The following is a 20,753-nucleotide window of genomic DNA, read 5'->3' as shown; positions in this document are numbered from 1 at the left end:
CCCTTAGTCCCCTGCTGCCCTTATGCCACACAAGAGGTGCCTGGTCTCACATAGCACAAGCAAGTGGCCTCTTGCCACCTGTATCCCATGCCAGAAGTGCCCTTCCCTCTTAGAGCCCATGTGTGCAGGGAGATCCTATGGTGATTCACCCCTCCTCCTCTCGCCCTCCCCAACAATGGCATCTTGCTTCTCCTGCAGGCCCAGACCTCCTCCTGGGTTCCCTCTGCTGTGGAACACTGCTTCCCAGCCCCTCAGGCTATCTCTCCACACAGCCAACCCTAGTCCTCTCCCTGGAACTACCTCTGGAGACTGAGTCTCAGTACCCAGCCCCCACCTGAGCATCTCAGGCTGTGATATTAGGGGCTGTGGTGCATATGATCTTTGCGGCTCTCATTTTGCTTTGCTCTCCTCAGTCCACCTGCTGCTATGCTTTCCTGGTGACTTTAAGGTCCCTCCTTCTTGGCTGATCTCCCTGTCAGTTAGGTGGCTCCACAGGGTGTGGGTTCCTTTTCTCTTTCACAGCTTCCTCTCAGGAATGATAGTCCTGTCCTGATTCCTTTTCTTTCTCTTTTTTTCTTTTGTTCTACCCAGTTATGTTGAGGGTTTCTTGACCTTTTTGGAGGTTTAAGTTCTTCTGCCAGCATTCAGTAGATCTTCTGTGAATTGTTCTATATGTAATTGTGTTTTTTTGATGTGTTTGTGGGAGAAGGTGAGTGTGATGTCTTACTCCTCTGCCATCTTGATCCTTTCCTGCATTTCAGACCTTTTTTGTGTCAAGAAACCATTTAAAAAACTTATGAATCTATAGACTTCAAATATTTTAAAATGTGCAACAAATGAATAGGGTCACAGAGAAAAAATTATGAAGAAACAAATGCAAAGATAACAAATTTGACTAGAATTATCAAGATAGAATTATATTAAATACTTAAAGGATGTAACAGACTAGATCTCAGAAGTTCTCATTACACACACACTAAGGTAACTATGTGAAGTGATGGATGTGTTAACTAACCTTAATCATTTTGCAGTATATATGTTTATCAAATCATCACATTGTACACCTTAGATGTATACAATATTATATATCAATAATTTCTCAAAAAAGCTGGCACAATATAAAAGCAAATTATTCAAAAAGAAATAGACATCCTTCTTTATTAAGATACTAAGGTCTGGAGTTCCTGTCATGGCGCAGTGGTTAACGAATCCGACTAGGAACCATGAGGTTGTGGGTTCGATCCCTGGCCTTGCTCAGGGGGTTAAGGATCCGGTGTTTCTGTGAGCTGTGGTGTAGGTCGCAGACTTGGCTCGGATCCCACGTTGCTGTGGCTCTGATGTAGGCCAGTGGCTATAGCTCCAATTAGACCCCTAGCCTGGGAACCTCCATATGCTGCCGGAGTGGCCCTAGAGAAGGCAAAAAGACAAAAAAAAAAAAAAAAAGATACTAAGATCTATCAGTGGATATGAGATATAATTTTAAATTAGTAATAATCATAAAAATAAATTTTATCTGTTAATGGAATCTAACAATATGGTTTTATTGGTCACAGAGTCACTAGTCTTGCTAATAATATTGTGAGTTGTTGCCTACCTTCATAATCAAAGGAGATGCTTATTTTCAGATAGAAAATTGATGGCTTTAATTAAAAATGTAACTTTTTCCCATTCAAGTTACCAGACTCTCTGTATTCTATCCATACACCCTGACCATAGACCCTAACCTCCAGTTACAAGGTTATGAACCACTGCTTTAGCATATGTACCTAGTAAGATATATCATACTTATCTTTACTAATGGTACCAAACTGTTTTATAAATTTATATCATTAGTAATCCTGTATGAGGTTTTTCTGAACAATTTAAAATTATTGTCCCTCTTGTTCCATGACAGTGGAAGTGCATTTTACACTGCACAGAACAAATAGATATCAATTAAAGCATGGAGGGAATTATAGGAAGCAGGCAAAGGCAGCAGTCTGCTTGATGGTGTCTCTGCTTGGTTTTGTCCATAGGTCAAGCTCATCAAATCTGCAGAAGGAAGCAGGGGAGGTGGATCCAAGGCTGGCAGAGCTGCATAGGAGGGAAGTAGCCCCACATGTAAACTATGGAGGACACCCCTGGGTAAGTGCTTTCTTTGTGCTCTGTTCTGTGGCCACTAGGTGGTGGTATAAACTAGTTTCTTTAGGTTCCTAATAGTGTGTGCTATTTTTTGTTGTTTTGGAGTTCCTTTAACTTAAGCTATATTTCTTTAGAATGGAATTATCTTGCATTTCTTCTTTTTTTTTGTTATGTAGTATTTTGTATTGAAGAGAAAAACTTCTGTAAAGATGAATTACATTTAAAACCTTTATGAGGTACTTTATTATTATTCATAAAATAAGTGGTAATACATTAAAAAATTTTCATTCAGTGCTTCTTAACAAGTATGCTACTCATATCAGTGAATATGTATTAAGGACCTATTGTGTGTTGAGGATTGAATTAAATGCTCTGGGGAAGGAATAAGACTGGATACCTCTTCTTGAGCTTTCAACATCGTGATATTTCTGTATCAGCCTCTCTGCTGCTAGTCTTAGGATAACTAACAGGAAAGACTTGTGAGCAGCTCAATATTATATATAATATGAATTTATTTAACAATGCTTATATTAAGAGAATAAATTGTTTTTATTACTAAAACACATAAACATACAAGTTTAATATATATCTATTATAGCCTTCTTTAGTTATCCTACATTAATTGGCTTTATGTTTTGCTTTTGAAAGTGAATTCTGGTACCAATGACATTTAAAACCTCTCAATAATAAAAGCAATTATTTCCTAAAGTAGGCTTTGCAAGTCTATTGCTTTGAATAATCTTTTGTACTTCACAACTGGAGTAGGAAGGAAATGTTATGGGGGAAGAATTTCTGGACCTTTTGCTATTTGTTTTGTATTTTTGTTACTAAATATGGTTGGTTTCTTTCCTAGGTATAAGTTTCAACACCTTTTAGCTTTAGGCACTAGTGCACTTACTTTGTGACACTTTTTTTTAAATGATGTTTTACTTCAAATGAACACTCATTGTCTGATGTTCTCCAATGTATTTTTCTTCACGTCTACAAGTTGTCATAGATGTTAGCTGAGTAATCAACTCACTTTTTAATGTGTTTTCACTTTACTTGACCATTATGATTGCTTCTGAAGCATCTTTATAGTTTGTTATGTTTTATTTATTCTCAATATTGTATTGATGGCCAGAGCATTAGTGCAAGGGGCTTGTAGGCTGTGTCCAAACCAGGGGTTCTCTTGTTTCTTTTGCCCCTTGTCAGGGCCTTCATTATAGTCTCTGCTATAGTAGAGTCAAGTATTTTCTCAAACACACTTCATGATTGAAGTTCATATGTCCTTTTATCACTTGTGAAGTTGACAGACTCATAGTTTATGGGAAATCAGCACTACTTAGTTTAAAATTTCTCCCAAAAAAGTTCTAATTTGACTTCTCAAGATAGCTTAATAGCCTCCTAGAAGTGGGCTTCATATTCAGGATGGTTTTCTTCTTAGATAGATGCTAAATATTAAGAAAGATGGTTCCTGATTTTCCAACCCTTGGAGTCATCAGAAGCTCCCACTCAGCACAAAATAAAAACTAAAAATAGTGAAAAGTCGTAACTTTACAGGCTACTTGAGTATAATTCCTTTTTTCTTTTTTCCATCTTTTAAAAAATTATAGTTGTTTTACAATGTTGCTCCAATTTCTACTGTACAGCAAAGTGTGTATAATTCCTATTTCATAATATTTTACATTGAGTAATGGTCCTGAGCCTGTGGATGTTTTGAAATGAGGGATGTTGGTAGATTCATGTGGCGAGTCTTGTTTATGATTACCTCTTTAATGAGAGCCAAGCCCTCATTTGGTCGGTTAATTCCTTTCTTCATTCCTCCCTAGCTGCCTTTCTTACTTTTAAAGAGATGTACTTATTCTCGTCCATTTCACCTTGGGAGGTTGATTTTCTACGTTACAGATTGAAATAAAAACAGCAAACAAGAAGCTGAAAGAATCTAAGTGCTTGCTTCAGGAAACAAAATGAATTATTTAGAGTTGGTTTGTTCACTTTGATTACTCTCCTGTAATCAGGGTTACAGGATACCATAACTGGGTTATTCTTTCCCATTTTGGTATTTAAGTGTTCCCGTATGTTTTTTAAAAATAAATAATGCTTCACTGAATAACTCTGTATGCATCTTCTTGGCTCTATACTTGTAAGTGGAATTAATGAGTCAACTTTACATTTTTTATAATAGTGATTTACAGCCTCACTGACAGTGAATGGGATTTCCTCTTTCTCCATGTTCTTGACAATTCTTGTTAAGAGTTTAATAGTTTTGTATCTTTTGACTAAGAAATATATTATTAATTTACATTTCTCTGATTTCATATGAGTTGAACATCTTTTCATGATTTTATTGGCCATGCTGTTTTCCTTTACTTTGAAGTCCCTGTTAATATCCTTTGCCCAATTTTCTGTTGTGTTGTTTATTTTTTCTTATTAATTTGATAGCTTTAAAAAAAGACAATCTGGATACTAATCCTCTTTTGGTTTATTTGTTTTCCATATATACAGATATTTAAATCTTTATAATGATGCATTTTTGCCATGTAGATGTTCCTAAATTTGAATTAGTGGTTCTTTTTTTTTTGATATTTATATACATATATGATTGAATATATATAAAGTCTCTTATAAGTTGTTAAGAAAAAGACAGTCAGTTACAGACTGGAGCAGTCTCTTTACAAAAGCATGAAGTAGCATGAATTCGTAGTTCTTTATGTTTTATACTTTTCTTGGCTCATTTGAGATATACTTTTCCAATCCCTGTGTATGAAGACATTTTCTTATATTTTCCTCTAGATATTTTATAGTTTTGCTTTTCCTTTATTTTGGTTACAATGTGGGGTGGCGGTGTAATTTTATCTTCCTCCCTCAATATTAGCAAAGCGCAATTTATCAAATATTTCATCCATTCCCTACTGATTTGCAATGCCATATTATATCAAATATCATTTATTTAGACTATAAACTTCCACATATGCCGAGGCTATTGATGAATTATCTACTCTTGTTTTTTTTGACATATTTGTCTTTACCTGTACCAGTGCTATGCTATCTGAATTATTGTAGCTTAATCATTCATCCATCTTGACATTTGCTTTTTTTTTTTTTTTTTTTTTCTTTTTAAGACTTCATCTACAGCATATGGAAGTTCCCAGGCTAGGGGTCAAATCAGAGCTATGGATGCCAGCCATGCCACAGCCACAGGAATACAGGGTCTGAGCCGTGTCTGTGACCTATACCACAGGTCGCCGCAACGCCGGATCCTTAACCCACTTACTGAGGCCAGGGGTCAAAATGGCATCTTCATTGATCCTAGTCGGGTTCATTAACCGCTGAGCCACAAAAGGAACTCTCCATCTTGACATTTCATACAGTAAATTTATACTTCTTATTCAAACACTGCCTTGGCTATTCTTGGTCTTACTATTCAACTTGAATTTTGGAGTAAACTTCAGAAATTAAAAAAAATCCCAATTTCATTTTGATTAAAATTACACTAATTTTATAGAGAAATTTGGGATGAATATAGTTACTTTTTAATTTCTTAAAGTGAACAATATAGGAGTTCCTGTCGTGGCACAGTGGTTAACGAATCTGACTAGGAACCATGAGGTTGCGGGTTCGATCCCTGGCTTTGCTCAGTGGGTTAAGGATCTGGTGTTGCCGTGAGCTGTGGTGTAGGCTGCAGATGTGGCTCGGATCCTGCGTTGCTGTGGCTCTGGCGTAGGCCAGTGGCTACAGCTCTGATTCGACCCCTAGCCTGGGAACCTCCATATGCCGCCAGAGTGGCCCTGGAGAAGGCAAAAAGACCAAAAAAAAAAATAAATAAATAAACAATATAAAACTCCTCAATTTGTGAGAGATTTTCTTCTATGTGTTTTAATAAAGGTTTATATTTTCAAAAATTCCTTTTTTTTTTTTTTTTTGTGGTAGCAGATCAGTTTTCATTCTAGCACCTGAAGCTATACAAGGGTACGCTTTATAAACTCCATGGGACTGTTGTACACATTCAATAAAGTGATAACTGTGCAATACCACTTAGTATCTCAAAGTCAAGAACATAATTTTGAATGGTTTAAACACGATCCACAGAATTAAAAGCAAAATCAGAAGCCATCCATAGTTATACTAATTGTCATTAAAAGTTTTACCACTTGCTACTTGACATAATGGTCAATATCTAGCAAGGGCTCTTGGAGGTGATTTCAGCTTCTCATCCTGTTGTACTCTATTGGGAAGGTCTCTTGAGTAGCTATGTGACTGGCTAAAGGTGGGTACAACCAGGACCAGAACAGCAAGTGAGGTTCTACCACAGTCTCTGTAGTTTTCACGTTCTTTTCTTTGTCAGTTAAAAGTGAACAGTGAGAATTAAATCCTTATCTTTACATATATGCAAGGTATGCTGTGAAACCATATTTGCTTTCAAACATATAAAAATACTTAACTAGTTAGATAAGAAAAGAATGTATAAAAGTATATAGCAAAAACATTAATCATCCTGACCCTGGAAAGAACAATTCCATATTTTATATTACAAACAAAAAGTTTTAGTTTTTCCAATCCTTTATCCAGAAATACTTGAAAAGGAAGACAGACAGAAATTATTTATTTTTACTCTCAACATGGCTGTGAAAAGAGTTAAAATAAGAAACCAAGAACAGTGAAATACCTAAGTCCAGAATGAGTCCAAATATTTGGCCACAAAGAATACTATCTTTAAGAATAGGAGTAATAGTAAAGGCTTTACACACAATTTTTAATCTATAAATACAAGAGGCATTTGGTATCTTGGCCACTGGAAAACAAAGTCTGTAGCATCAGTAAAGTTCTGAGATGTCTCACTTTTATGGATTCAATTCAGTGTATTTAAGGTTAACTAAAATTGACATCAAAATTTTTAGAGATAGGCAAAGACTCACCTTAAAAAAAAAAAAACAAAAACAACTCCCTGTTTCTATTTAGACTAGCAGTAGGCAATATAATTCCAGAAGTTAAAAGTTGTTTCACAACCTATGACTTCAGCTTGGTAAAGCTTAGATTTCAAAACTGATTCATCCCTATTAAAAGTAAGCCCTTAAAAAAGAATGTATCTGTGTGTGTGTGTGTATATATATATATATATATTTTTTTTTTTTTTAAAGGAATCAGATAATCTTTGAAGCAGCCTTAGTGTTTCCTTCAAGTCTCGCTTGAAATGACCATTGGATTAGCTTCATAGAAAGGATTAGCCAGCATCTTGATCTAAGGCTACCGCAGTGATCATTTGTCTAAGGCTAGAAAGGTAACCAACATGATGTAAACCCTAAGGAGAGAAGAAGATGAGGACTCTTCCTGGCAGTTGGTAGCTGAAATTCAAGGGATTCTTAGAAAATGACACAATGGCAGCCTTTCTTGTCTTTTTCTTTCCATATTGGTTCTGGTGAAGGAGGACATTCCTGCTCTTGAAATTTCCTTATAACCAGGATAAGTTCATGGATAGCTTGATCCACATTCATCCTAATCTTTGCTGATGCCTCCATGTATGTTACTTTAAGCTGCCGTGCCACTTGCTGTCCCTTCCTGCGTTGTCTTTGATGATCCAGAGCTACTTTATTACCAGTTAAAATCATTAGAAACTCGTTCACGATCCTTTGCTCTGAGAATCTGTCTTTGAAACTTAGAGATTTCTTCAAAACTGCCTCTATCTGTGACTGAAAAGACCAACAGGAAACCCTTGCCAGTTCTCATATACTGTTCTCTCATAGCTCCAAACTCCTCTTGTCCTGCTGTATCCAGAATATCTAGCCGGCCTGCCCGGTCATCTAATACACATTGCTTTGTGTAGGAATCCTCGATGGTTGGATCATAATCCGTTACAACATAGGACTGGATGAACTGGATGGTGAGCGCCGACTTGCCCACGCCGCCTCCACAGACCACCACGAGCCGGTACTTCGCTAACCGGAGCCGTCTAGCTAGCCGGCCGCGGCCATGGGGACGCCGCTGAGCCCAGTTCAGGCACGCCGAGCCGCCTGCCCTAGGCCCGGCTCCCGGGACGAGTGCGGCCGGCGGGCGAGTGGCCGGGCGAGGGTCCTGGGCGCCGGAAGCTGCAGGAGGGCCGGTGCCGGCCGGCGGCAGCGCAGCGCCCAGGCTGGCTAGGTCCGGCAGGAGGCGCAGAGAAGCGGGGTGACCGCAGGGGAGAGGGCCGCAGCGGCCAGGGGGCGCGCTCCTCCATACGTCTCCTCAGCGCCTCTCAAAAATTCCTTACATAGCTTTTATAGATTTATTTGTGAACATTTTATACTTTTGTTGGTGTTGTGAGATCCTTTTAAAAATACATTTTCTGGGGAGTTCCCGTCGTGGCGCAGTGGTTAAGGAATCCAACTAGGAACCATGAGGTTGCGGGTTCGATCCCTGGCCTTGCTCAGTGGGTTAACGATCCGGCATTGCCGTGAGCTGTGGTGTAGGTTGCAGACGCGGCTCGGATCCAGCGTTGCTGTGGCTCTGGCGTAGGCCAGGTGGCTGCACCTCCGATTCAACCCCTAGCCTGGGAACCTCCATATGCCGCGGGAGCGGCCCAAGAAATAGCAAAAAAAAAAAAAAAAAAAATACATTTTCTAACCATTTGTGCACAAAATACAGTGGATTTTGTAGATTGACTATGTATTTAGCAGGTTTGCTACATCTTATTTAAATTTTAAGATTTTCCTTTTATAGATTTTTTTTCTCAATTTCTATGCAGACATCCTTATTTTAAGTAAAAAAAAAAAAAAAGACCATTTTATTTCTCCTTTTCTAATCTTCATACCTCCTCTCCTTCCCTTCCTTCTCCTCTTCCTCCTGCCCTTTCTTCTCTCATTCTCTTTCCTTTTTCCTTCATTTCTCCTTTCCTCCTTCTCTCTCATGATGGGTAGGAGTTCTGTGCAATGTTGAATTTATTTGGAACTTTAGGGGAACTTGGTAGTTATTAGCTTCTGATAAATACCCTTTATCAGGTTAAAGGAGTTTTCTTCCGTTTTTACTTGGCTAAGTTTTTAATTTTTTAAGAAATTATGAATGCCTGTTGAACTTTATCAAACTTTTACTGAATTTGCTGAAATCATCTTTTGATTTTATTCTTTTTTTTTTTTTTTTTTTTTTTTTGTCTTTTTGCCATTTCTTGGGCCGCTCCTGCTGCATATGGAGGTTCCCAGGCTAGGGGTCTAATCGGAGCTGTAGCCGCCTACCTATGCCAGAGAGCCACAGCAACGCAGGATCCGAGCCACGTCTCCAACCTACACCACAGCTCAAGGCAATGCTGGATCCTTAACCCACTGAGCAAGGGCAGGGATCAAACCCACAACCTCATGGTTCCTAGTCGGATTTGTTAACCACTGCGCCATGACGGGAACTCCAGTCGATTTTATTCTTTAATTGGTGGTGTTGTGAATTACATTAACATATTTTTATAATGTTAAGATTCCTTGCATCCTTGGTATAAACCCTTCTTGGATGTTGTGTTATTTTTTTGTTCATTGTTAGATTCTGTTAGTATTTTATTTAGAATTTTTCTATCTATATTTGTGAGACCGGCTCATAATTTTTCTCTTTTTAAATTGTCCTTGTTCAGTTTTCACTTCAGTGTTACTTCAGGCTTATAAAAAAGAGTTTGGGGGAGAGTCCCATCCCCTTTCTATATTTTATGAAACAATTTGTGTAAGACAAGGGTTACCTGTTTTTAGAAACTGTGTTGAAATATCTAGAAAAATTGTTTGGGCCTGGTGAAATTTTAAATTACTGTTTCAGTCTTTTCCTGTCTTTCAATCTTTTTGTTTCCTCTTTAAAATCTTTGAGTTGGATTCTTAGTTATTAATTTTCTTTTTTTAATTTAATTTTTATTTTACATTGGAGTATAGTTGATTTACAATGTTGTGTTAACTTCAGGTGTACAACAAAATGGTTCAGTTATATGTATATCCATTCTTTTTCAAATTCTTTTCCCATGTAGATTATTACAGAATATTGAGTAGAGGTCCCTTGTGCTGTGTAGTAGGTCCTTGTTGATTATTTTTTATAGAGAAGTGTGTATATGTTAATCCCCAAACTCCTAATTTATTACCCACCCACATTTCCCCTTTGGTAATCATAAGTTTGTTTTCAAAGTCTGTGAGTCTGTTTCTGTTTTGTAAATAAGTATCACTTTTTAAGATTCCACATATAAGTGATATTATATTTGTCTTTCTCTCTGACTTACTTCACTTAATATGATAATCTCTACGTCCATCCATATTGCCGCAAATTGCGTTATTTTGTTCTTTTTTATGGTGCTTAATATCACGTTGTATATATGTACCACATCCTCTTTACTCATTCTTCTGCTGATGGACATTTAGGTTGCTTCCATGTCTTTGCTATTGTAAGTAGTGCTTCAATGAGCATTGGGGTGCATGTATCTTTTTGAATTATGGTTTAGAGAAAGCCATAATGAGATATATGATCAGGAATGGTATTGCTGAATCATATGGTAGTTCTGTATTTACTTTTTTTTTAATTTGTTATTACTCAAATGAATTTATCACATCTGTAGTTGTATAATGATCATAACAATTTGATTTCACAGGATGTATTTACTTTTTTAAGGAACCTCCATACTGTTTTCTACAGTGGTTGCACCATCAACAGTGTAGGAGTGTTACTTTTTCTCCACCCTCTCCAGCATTTATTGTTTATAGACTTTTTAATAATGGCCATTCTGATTGGTGTGAGGTGATACTTCATTGTAGTTTTGATTTGCATTTCTCTAATAATTAGTGATGTTGAACATCTTTTCATGTGTTTTTTGCAATCTAATTGTCTTCTTTGAAAAATTGTTCCTTTAGATTTTCCGCCTTTTTTTTTTTTTTTTTTTTTTTTTGATATTGAGCTGCATGAGCTATTTGTATATTTTGGAGATTAACCCCTTGTCAGTTGTTTCATTTGCAAAGATATTCTCCCATTCTGTGAGTTCATTTTGTTTATGGTTTCTTTTGCTGTGCAAAAAGTTTTAATTAGGTCCCACTTGTTTATTTTTATTTTCATTTTCATTATTCTGGGGGTGGGGGGGTCGAAAAAGATACTGCTACAACTTATGACTCAGAGTGTTCTGCCTATGTTTTCCTTTAAGAATGTTATGGTATCCAGTCTTACATTTAGGTCTTTTATCCCTTGTGAGTTTATTTTTGTGTATGGTGTTAGAGAATGTTCTAATTTCATTTTTTTTACATGCAGCTGTCCAGTTTCCCCAGCACCACTTATTGAAGAGACTGTCTTTTCTCCATTGCATTTTCTTGCCTCCTTTGTCACAGATTAGCTGACCATCGTTGCATGAATTCCTGAATTTTAATCTATTATATGAATAAATAAGAGACATAAAACACAAAGATATTCAAATCTGTGTGCACTTATCTCTTATGAGGACGTTATTTCCTTCTGAACCAAGATCAGCATGATACATAGTCTTTGTAATCTGATTGTCTTGGTTGATTTACCTCAATAGTTTCTCTCATTTGTTCATCAGTCACTGAACTGTACACTTATGGTATCTTTCAAAATTCTTTGAAAGTTAAATCTTTTAATCAGAACCGTAAGATTTATTTTCAATGGTCATTTTATCACTAATACCAGTGGTTTCATTACATTGAGTAATGTGTCATTCTCCATTTTATATAGTATGTATATTACGTTATACATATCAATACTTATATTTTGTAAAACTTGAATCATTATTATAATACAACCACTACTGTATGTTATATTTAACCTATAGTTTTTCACATTTATAATTGTTGTTTGTTCCACATCTGTTATGGGAAAATTAATAGTAAGGAAATAGTTTAATGAATTTACAGGTTAATTGTTTAAATGAACTTCAATTTCTTAATTTTTAGTAAAGTTCTGGATCAAAAAGGTCCTGCGCAATGTGAGTGATTATGTAAATTGATTGTTTTAAGAGCAGCAACGTTAGAAGATACGCAAATGATTATCATGTGAATATATAAGAATGGCTTCTAAAATTTTATGGCCTTAATTTCATTGAAAGGGGGGACTTGTAGAATAAATACCGTGGAAAGAATGGAATCTCTCTTGTTAAGATCTATGTAATCTGACATTCCTGGAGAATCAGAAATACTCAAAAGCACTTGAAAGAATATGGCAAACAACACATCATACCACAAAAGTTTGCTGTTTTCTTTTTACTTATTACCTTTTAACCTGATTCTGGTAAATCTTCTGATGTATTTCTTTTCTTTCTCTCTTTTCCCCTTGCACTGTCCCTCAGGAATAACAACTGAAACCCTGACAAGAGTTCACTGTAGGAAATTAACTTTCATAGGGACCATTAACATTAATTTTTTATTTCTCTTTTAAGAGGTGTAAATAACCTGTTAAAAAGTTTTGCATTTTTAAAATCGTGGAAGTTGTTCCCAAATTAATTAAGAGAATTTATAATGACACTATTTTGGATCTAGTGTCAAAATAGTTGCCTCCTTCATTGATGCAAGATTTATTCAAGAGCTGTATTTCTGACAGGCTTTGTATAATTTTTTTCCCAACACTGTATTATGGAACATTTCAAATTTAAAGTAGAACTGAAAGAACTTTACCTTGAATGTCAAATACTCACCACTAGATTCTACCACTAGTATGTATTAGATTTACTTATCTCATGCCTATGTGTCTGTTCATCTCTCAATTCCCCCATTAAATCCATGTCATTTTTTAAAAGTCCATGTCATTTGTGATTATAGAAATCATTATCCTTTCCCTTAAATACTTCAGTGTATGTGTTATTAACTAGAGTTTAAAACTGTGTTTACAGTTTTTTCTTAAAATTAAAAATTTACCTATATGAAATTCACAAATCTTAATAGTCACAGTTTTGACATATGTACACCTGTGTCACTCAAATCCCTATTAAGATATAGAACATTGGGGAGAAAAGATGTGGGAACCAGGCAAATGGAGGCACAAGGTAGGAAGGAGTATTTTTACTGTAAACATTTTTATGTTTTTGAATTAAATGAGTGCATTCCTATTTTTAAAAATTAACATGTCTCAGAAAAACATATAGAACATAAACGTAACCTCAGGAAAATTCCTTCATGCCCCTACCCAGCTGATATTTACTCTGACCACTCCCCCACATAGATGGCCACTGTTCTGACTTTTAAAAGACCATTGATTAATTTTACCTACTATTGAACTTTAGTATATACTCTTCTGAAAAGAACATTCTGGTTACTGTGCAGAGAATAGATTATAGGAGACCAAAAGTGGAATCATGTTTGATGTATTTTCACAAATAGAACACATCACTCAAGGTGCTTGTAGATTAGACTTCAGTATTTCTAAAATCACTGCTGGTGAAGAAACTGCTCTTTTAAAACTCCCTGTATTTCTTTTCTGCAGCTCTCAGAGCAAAAGGTGCAGTTTGTTTTGGGGTAAGCCCATTCACTCTCCTTTTTGGAAAGAATCATATTAAGAAGTGCTTTGAGTTAGGCATCCATTCCCTTTTATTGAGATAAGTGCTTATTCTTGTGCTACTGTCAATCTTGTAGCAGGACAGGAACCAAATAGGAAAATGGACTTACGAGGGCTCACGTGAAGGGGAATGGCTAATAGATACCAGGAACAATGACATTTAATATCGATTTATTTTTGTTAATTGTCATTGTCTCTATATTATTTTAAAGTCTAACCAAAGATTTAAAAAATACTGACCTTTTGAATGTGGGTATTGGGAGATTTTATTTCTAGTCTTTTTTTTTTTTTTTTTGAAGTCAATATTATCTTGGATAAGTAGGCCTTCAGTAGGGTATTTGATAACTTACATGGGGATACAAGCAACAACAACCATTAAGAAATACAAAGTACTAGTTATAAGTCATAGGGATGTAATATATAGCACAAGGAATATAGTCAATATTTTATGATAATTTTGCATTGCTTATCTCTAATATTTGTGGGAAAAATGTATTATTGAGAGCTTAAACAACATAGAGGCATACAGATTAATGAAGAGGAATTATGGAAAAATGTAGAACAATAGTCTGGCACAAAAACAAAAACTAGAAACTGGAACATGTGAACATTCCTCAGAAAAAAGAGAGAGGAAGAAGTAGATGGAGAAGTGGAAAGGACAAGAAGGAAGGGAAGATAAGGAAAAGAGAGAAAAAAAGGAGAGAAGAGAAAGGAAAAAGAAGGGAGCGGAGAGGAGAGATTTATCTTGAGGAAAACTGTCACATTTGTCTCAGCTGAAAACAACTAGAAACCAACAGGACAGTGTTCAGAAGGTTTACATGAATATTCTGTGTTAAAAGGAATAGGAGGAGTTCCCACTGTGGCTCAGTGGTTAATGAACCTGACTCGTATCCATGAGGATGCGGGTTCCATCCCTGGCCTCACTCAGTGGGTTAATGATCTGGTGTTATCATGACCTGTGGTGTAGGTTGCAGACATGGCTCGGATCCACGACCAGTGCAGGCCAGCAGCTACATCTCTGATTTGACCTCTAGCCTGGGAACCTCCATATGCTGTGGGTGCAGCCCTAAAAAGACAAAAGACAAACAAAGAAACAAAAAGGAATAGGAGTCCCATATTTGGACTTATAAGCAGTTAAATTTTCTTGACACTGGGTTCTGTGACTTCATCTCAGAATGCAAATGACCTGATCTGGCCCCACACTGAGGATGTCACATTCCTCAAGTGTTTTCACATTTTCCATAAATGCAAGTGTCGGCTCAGGACTTTTTTCCCAGCTTCTTTCACCTCCTTATTCCTCAGGCTGTAGATGATGGGGTTCAACATCGGGGTTACCACTCCGTAAGAAAGCCCAATGATCTCATCAGATGCTTTTGTGTCCTTTGATTTGGGCTTCATGTACATAAAAAGGGCTGACCCATAGAATAAGATGACCACAGTCAGGTGGGCCGAACAGGTAGAAAAGGCTTTTTTTCTCCCTTCAGCAGAATTAATTCTCAGGATGGAAGAGAGTATGAAAACATAGGAGATGAAAATCAACAGCAGAGGAATCACCAATAAAACAACACTTGCCACTGTCATGACAATCACATTGACGGTGATATCTGAGCAGGTGAGTTTAAGAAGGGCCAGGATCTCACAGGTAAGATGATCAATGATGTTATTCCCACAGAAAGGCAACACCACTGTCAGGACTGTTTGCACTAAGGAGTTCAGACAGCCTATGATCCAGGACCATGCAGCCATGTGCACATACAGCACCCTGTTCATGATGATGGGGTACCTCAGGGGGTTGCAGATGGCCACATAGCGGTCATAGGCCATCACAGCCAGGAGCACACACTCAGTGGAGCCCAACCCCAGGGAGACAACCATCTGCAGAGCACAGCCAACAAAGGAGATGGATTTTCTCCCAGACCTAAATATGATGAGCATTGGAGGAATGGAGGATGATGTGTAACAGATGTCCAAGAATGAGAGGTTCCCAAGGAAGAAGTACATGGGGGTGTGGAGGCGAGAATCCAGGATGCTGATGATAATGAGGAGGCTATTTCCCAGGAGGATTATCATGTACATGATGAGGCAGAGCACGAACAGACAAAACTGGAGCTCTGGGTACTGGGAGAGTCCCACCAGAAAGAACTCGGTCACAGCTGAGTAATTCCTCATCTCTGAGTGTCAGTGTCACCTTCAGGGTTTAGAAAAAAACATGACTCAGGGAAATTTGAATTTTTGATGTGTTTATCAAATCATTTTTACTTGTTGTGTGGTAATGTTCTTAGGATGGCCCCTGGAATTAGCAAGGGTTAGGGGATTACCTTAATTACATCAATGATTAAATAGGCACTATGAGATCAGTACTACTGAGGTTCACATAGTAGCTGAGACTTAGAATTGTGGGGAAAAGTTCCAGGCTTCTAATTAAATAAAATCTAAGGAGAAACTACTTTCAAATCTGGATATATAAGAATCAATTTATTAATGAGTATTTTGAAATAAAACTGCATTCTACTTATGGTGGATTTAAAATATTGTATAGATTTCTATACCAGGCCACTTATCTTCAGTATAACTATTTTCAGCTACTTAACTGTTTTTAGTCTCAGCTAGATCAACTACTACCTCAGCTTGTCAAATGGGAAGAAAACTATGTATGTGGCAGTTTGTTTTGAGAAATAAATTAGATAAATATTAAGTGTCCAAAAGAGTAAGGTTGTTCCCACATGTTGTCTAAAATTATACATGTTTAGTGGTATACAATATAATAAGAGATATAGTACAACATTAACAATATTAAGTATTTATATGCTCATATATATTATAAATTATAACTTTTAAATTTACTTAACTGACTCAAAAGGAAAAAATTACTTTAGGTTTTTTTTTAATTGTATGGCAAGAGGATTGAACTTTGGGATTATAATTTATGGAACATGAATATTTTCTGATCCAAGAAGTAATCTGCCTCTCAGAGTTTTAACTGGATAGATGTTACCCATCTGAAAAGTTAAGAGTCTGGCAGTCAAGGCCTGGAATCTGCCCTCCTTTAATATATGTCACTTAGTGCTACCTTTCTTCCCAACTTTTTTTGGGTAATTTTCTAATGCTCTATTTTCTCTTTTCTTCTGAAGCTTCTACTGATATCCTCAGTACTCTGAAATGGCCATGCTGAATTTCTTTTAGTCTCTTCCAGACACTCTTTCTTCTTTATTCATTTGTACCTGGTGTTTTCTTAAGCTGGAGGGACTTCTCCTAACTTAGGTATGAACTTTTCTAGGAAGATTTTCATGCTTCTTGGTCCAAATAGGATGTCCCTGCTATGTGCTATCCCAGAACCCTGTAGTTTCAGCTCTGCCAGCCTCCTTCACTTACTCGTATTACTAATATAATATAATATAACTATAACATATATATATGGCACTAAAGAAAATACTCCCATATATCACTTGCAGCCCTACAAAACAAAACAAAACAAAAGAAAACAAACAAAAAAGAAAATACACCCAAATGTCAACTGTCTTCCTCTGGAATATGAGATTTGGGGCATTAATAATTTTCTTTATATTCTTGATATTTTCCACATAATTCTTAACCTATATTTCATGATTATAAATATCAGAAATAATATTTTCAAAATTTCCTTGTAAGAGAATAGTGGCAAAGAAACTCAGAACTTTGGCCTCAATTTTCTCTAAAACTCAATTAAGAAGTAAAACAGTCAATGAAGAGGAAATTAGAGTGGGACTTTATGTGGCTTTATATCACATAGATTGATTTAATGCCATTTGGTGTTCTGAATTCAGCCAGTCCATTTCACATATATATCCATCATCAGCAGATAAAGAGACACAGGCTGAATTATTCCAAAATGATTCCATAACCCACCGTTTAGAATATAAACAATCTTAGCAGTGGAGATAGGATACACTGTAAAGTAACAGCAACATCGCACAAGAGAAGGAAAGAGGAGATCTTAGGAGGGAGCATGGGCAACATCAGGGGCTTCTGTTACCTCAGGCTTTTACTTTCTGCCATTTTAGCAAAGACGTCAAATTTGAGTTTCTTGAATCTCCAGGTTTTGTTCATCTTTCTTCAAAGGCTTGGTGCTTATTGGTTCTTACCACTGGCCATCACCTATTGAAAGAAAGCAAACTCTGCCTGAGCATATGGGTCATGAAGCATTCACTCTTCTCCCCATGTTTACCGGCAGGAGTGAGCAGTGGTTTGTAAAGCACATGTACACACTGAGATTCCCCAATATTAATCCAAGGAACTTTTTTGACGCACACTCACCATGGAAGATTTCCTCAAGTGGAAATTTTCAGCACTATTTGTTGCATTCTATATCCTGCTTCATCCACTCTTTGCTACTGTTTATAAGCACTTTGTCTTTCCCATATAATAGACCCCTGTCAGGAGATCCTAAATGCTTGTCCAAGTAAATTGCCCTCTAGGAGCCCTAAAAGGAGTTGATAATAAGCAATATTGAAGGAATTAAAATTAAATCATCTTCTCTTTTTTCCACATGGTCTTCAGAATTCTCAATTTTTAAACTAACATTGCTGTGTGGGTACAAAGGGGAATTCTCTGTTGCTGAGAACACAGCTGAAAATTTAAGCACTTACTTTGTAGAAGCCTTTGTCTGAGCAATAGGTGCTTTGGGGAGATTAGAACATGCTATCTTGCATATTCTAATCATTTATAGGACTGTGGCGTGGAAGCCTACTGTGCTCTTGTCCTCTTACAGCTTTATTCTTATTACTGGTGAGGTGGTTTTATGGAGAACTACTGTGTTTTAATTGAAAGAGCAATTGTTTGGAGTCAGGGGACTTAGAGTTCAGTCTTAGCTCTGTGGTTTTTGCACACAAACCTTGAGTAGGACACTTCACATGAGCATGATGTAAAATGAGGTAACAGTACTCTGAGGTTGTTGTGAGGATTAACAAAACATACCTGAAAGATCTTGGTACAGAGGGAATACATGGTGCGTATTAGCTTAATCTGGACTTGTAGGCTGCTATTTTTTCATTTTCCATGATAAAGAGAAACAGTCAATTTAAAGTGATGTACATAAGTATCCAAGATATTTCCTTCATCCAGCATACCCTATTTCCCATGATTTATTCCACTGTTTTTTTTTTTTCAAAACTTTTCAAACAAAACAAGTCACTCAAAATTCCTTGTTCCCACTTCTCTCCTTTCTAAAAATGACTCCTCCCAACTCACCTCTGGCTTATCTCATTTAAGCATCAGTATAGGATCCTCAGATTTTCCTCTTAAAACAGGTAACATGGTTTATTGGACTATATTTTTTATTGGACCATTGACCATAGTCTTCAAAACAAGGAAGCCATTTTAAATGCAGGCATGAATATCTCTATTCAATATTCCTTTTTTCCAGTGTTTCACCAACATTTTCTGTCTACATAGAAGTTGCTATAGCTATTTCTTCTTAAATTAGTTCAAATATTATTTCTCTCTGAGCTATAATCATGCTCTTAGAATCCATAGGCAAATATCCCCCAATTCCAGATGACAGCTGATTGGGGTCGGGGGGCAAACCAAAAATAAAGCTTTCATCTCCAATGGAAATTCATGTTAGAAATTTGTATCAATAATAAATCAGCCTGCCACATAAGTACTCTTTAACTCCTGGGTCCTAAACGTTTTGAGAGGGTGTACCAGTGGCTCTGGCAACCAGAGCAAATGCTCCTTTGTTTTCCTCTAAGACAATTTAATCCCAGAAGTGATTTAAAGTTGCAACTTTACTCAAAAAATTATATTTTTACAGCCACACCTGAAGAATATGGAAGTTCCCAGGCTAGGAATTAAATCCAAGCTGCAGCTGCGACCTAAGCCGCAGCTATAGGAATGCTGGATCCTTTAACCCACTGTGTGGGACTGGGGATCAAACCTGTGCCTCAACAGGGACCCAAGTCCCTGCAGTCAGATTCTTAACCCACTGCACCACAGTGAGAACTCCCAAAGTTAAATCTTTAAATTTTGCTGAAAATAGTAACTTTTAGGTATGTTAATGTCTCAAAAACCTAAATTGTACTTTACTTATTATTAAACAGCAATTTTTCTTTCTTTTTTGAATTACTTTTCCCTTGATTATGGAAATAATATATACTCATAGGAAATTTGGGAGATCAGAAGAGCCTGGTGGAGAAAATGAAAGTCTTCTACAATTTCAGATATAACTTTTATTTTTATGCATATACTACAGATAATGAAAATTTGAGGGCACATTGCATTTCCTGCTTTATAATCTGATGTTTAAAATTAACAATATTTTGTGTGTATTTTCTCACATTATTAAGTGATGTTAGTAAATGCCATAATATTTTTACCTAGTAAAGAGGGGTGGGAGGAAACTCATGTAACAAGAGGAAATGAAACAGTTTGCTATTGGATTCTTGGCAGCTTTCTACTTTTTTCTGACTTTTTGAAGGTAATGACAAAGTTGGAGCACTGAAAATAGAGCTTCCCTTAGTATTACTATTTCTAGTGAGTAAAAGCCAGGTTTTGGTATTTTAATTGCTTCTGCATGTATGTTCGTCCAGCATCTCCATAATTGTGTAGGCTTTAGTGAGTACATTCGCTTTAGGTAGGTGGCTAGCTCATCTACAATAATTATATCATGAAATAAAGGGATGAAACACATACTTTAAAAAAAGGAATAATCTTTTTTTTTTTTTAATTTGCTTTTTAGGGCCATACTCACAGCATATGGAGGTTCCCAGCTAGAGGTTGAATTAGAGCTATAGCTGCTGACCTATACTACAGCCACAGCAATGCCAGATCTGAGCCATATCTGTGACCTATACTGCAGCTCATGGCAATGCTGGACCCTTACCCCACTGAGCAAGGCCAGGGATCGAACCTGCAACCTCAAGGTTCCTAGTCAGATTTGTTTCCGCTGAGGTATGACGGAAACTCCAAAAAAATGAATAATCTTTTATAGCACGTGTTCATTTTTCTCTAGATGTTTTATAGTTGTGTGCATGGGTTTCTTTCTTTGCACTTAGATATTTTATTTATCTCTAGCTTATTTGAGGCACAATATGGGGTCAAGTTTAATCTCTTTTCAATACAACTTGTCTAATTCCCAGGCACCATTTATTAAATAGTTCATCTATTTACTTTTGATTAGTAACACTGTTTTATAACAA

The 20,753-nt window shown here is 36.6% G+C and overlaps 2 protein-coding genes across 2 annotated transcripts; both read right to left on the bottom strand.

The window, feature by feature from the left end:
- On the bottom strand, positions 6,010-8,072 carry LOC100155308 (ras-related protein R-Ras2). Its single transcript, XM_013993725.2, is given in 3 exon segments — positions 6,010-7,718; positions 7,720-8,039; positions 8,042-8,072. Coding segments are annotated over 3 exon segments (606 nt in total). The 3' UTR covers positions 6,010-7,463.
- Positions 14,624-19,375, bottom strand: LOC100739528 (olfactory receptor 13D1-like). Its single transcript, XM_021066997.1, has one exon. The coding sequence runs from the start codon at positions 15,745-15,747 to the stop codon at positions 14,809-14,811; it is 939 nt and encodes a 312-aa protein (XP_020922656.1). The 5' UTR covers positions 15,748-19,375; the 3' UTR covers positions 14,624-14,808.

This window comes from Sus scrofa, chromosome 1 (genome assembly GCF_000003025.6).
Source record: "Sus scrofa isolate TJ Tabasco breed Duroc chromosome 1, Sscrofa11.1, whole genome shotgun sequence".
Lineage (NCBI taxonomy): Eukaryota > Metazoa > Chordata > Mammalia > Artiodactyla > Suidae > Sus > Sus scrofa.
This window is presented reverse-complemented; position numbering and strand designations above follow the sequence as displayed.

Excerpts from the sequence above, each read along its gene's own strand:
- LOC100739528 (XM_021066997.1), bottom strand. The coding sequence starts at position 15,747 with ATGAGGAATTACTCAGCTGTGACCGAGTTCTTTCTGGTGGGACTCTCC.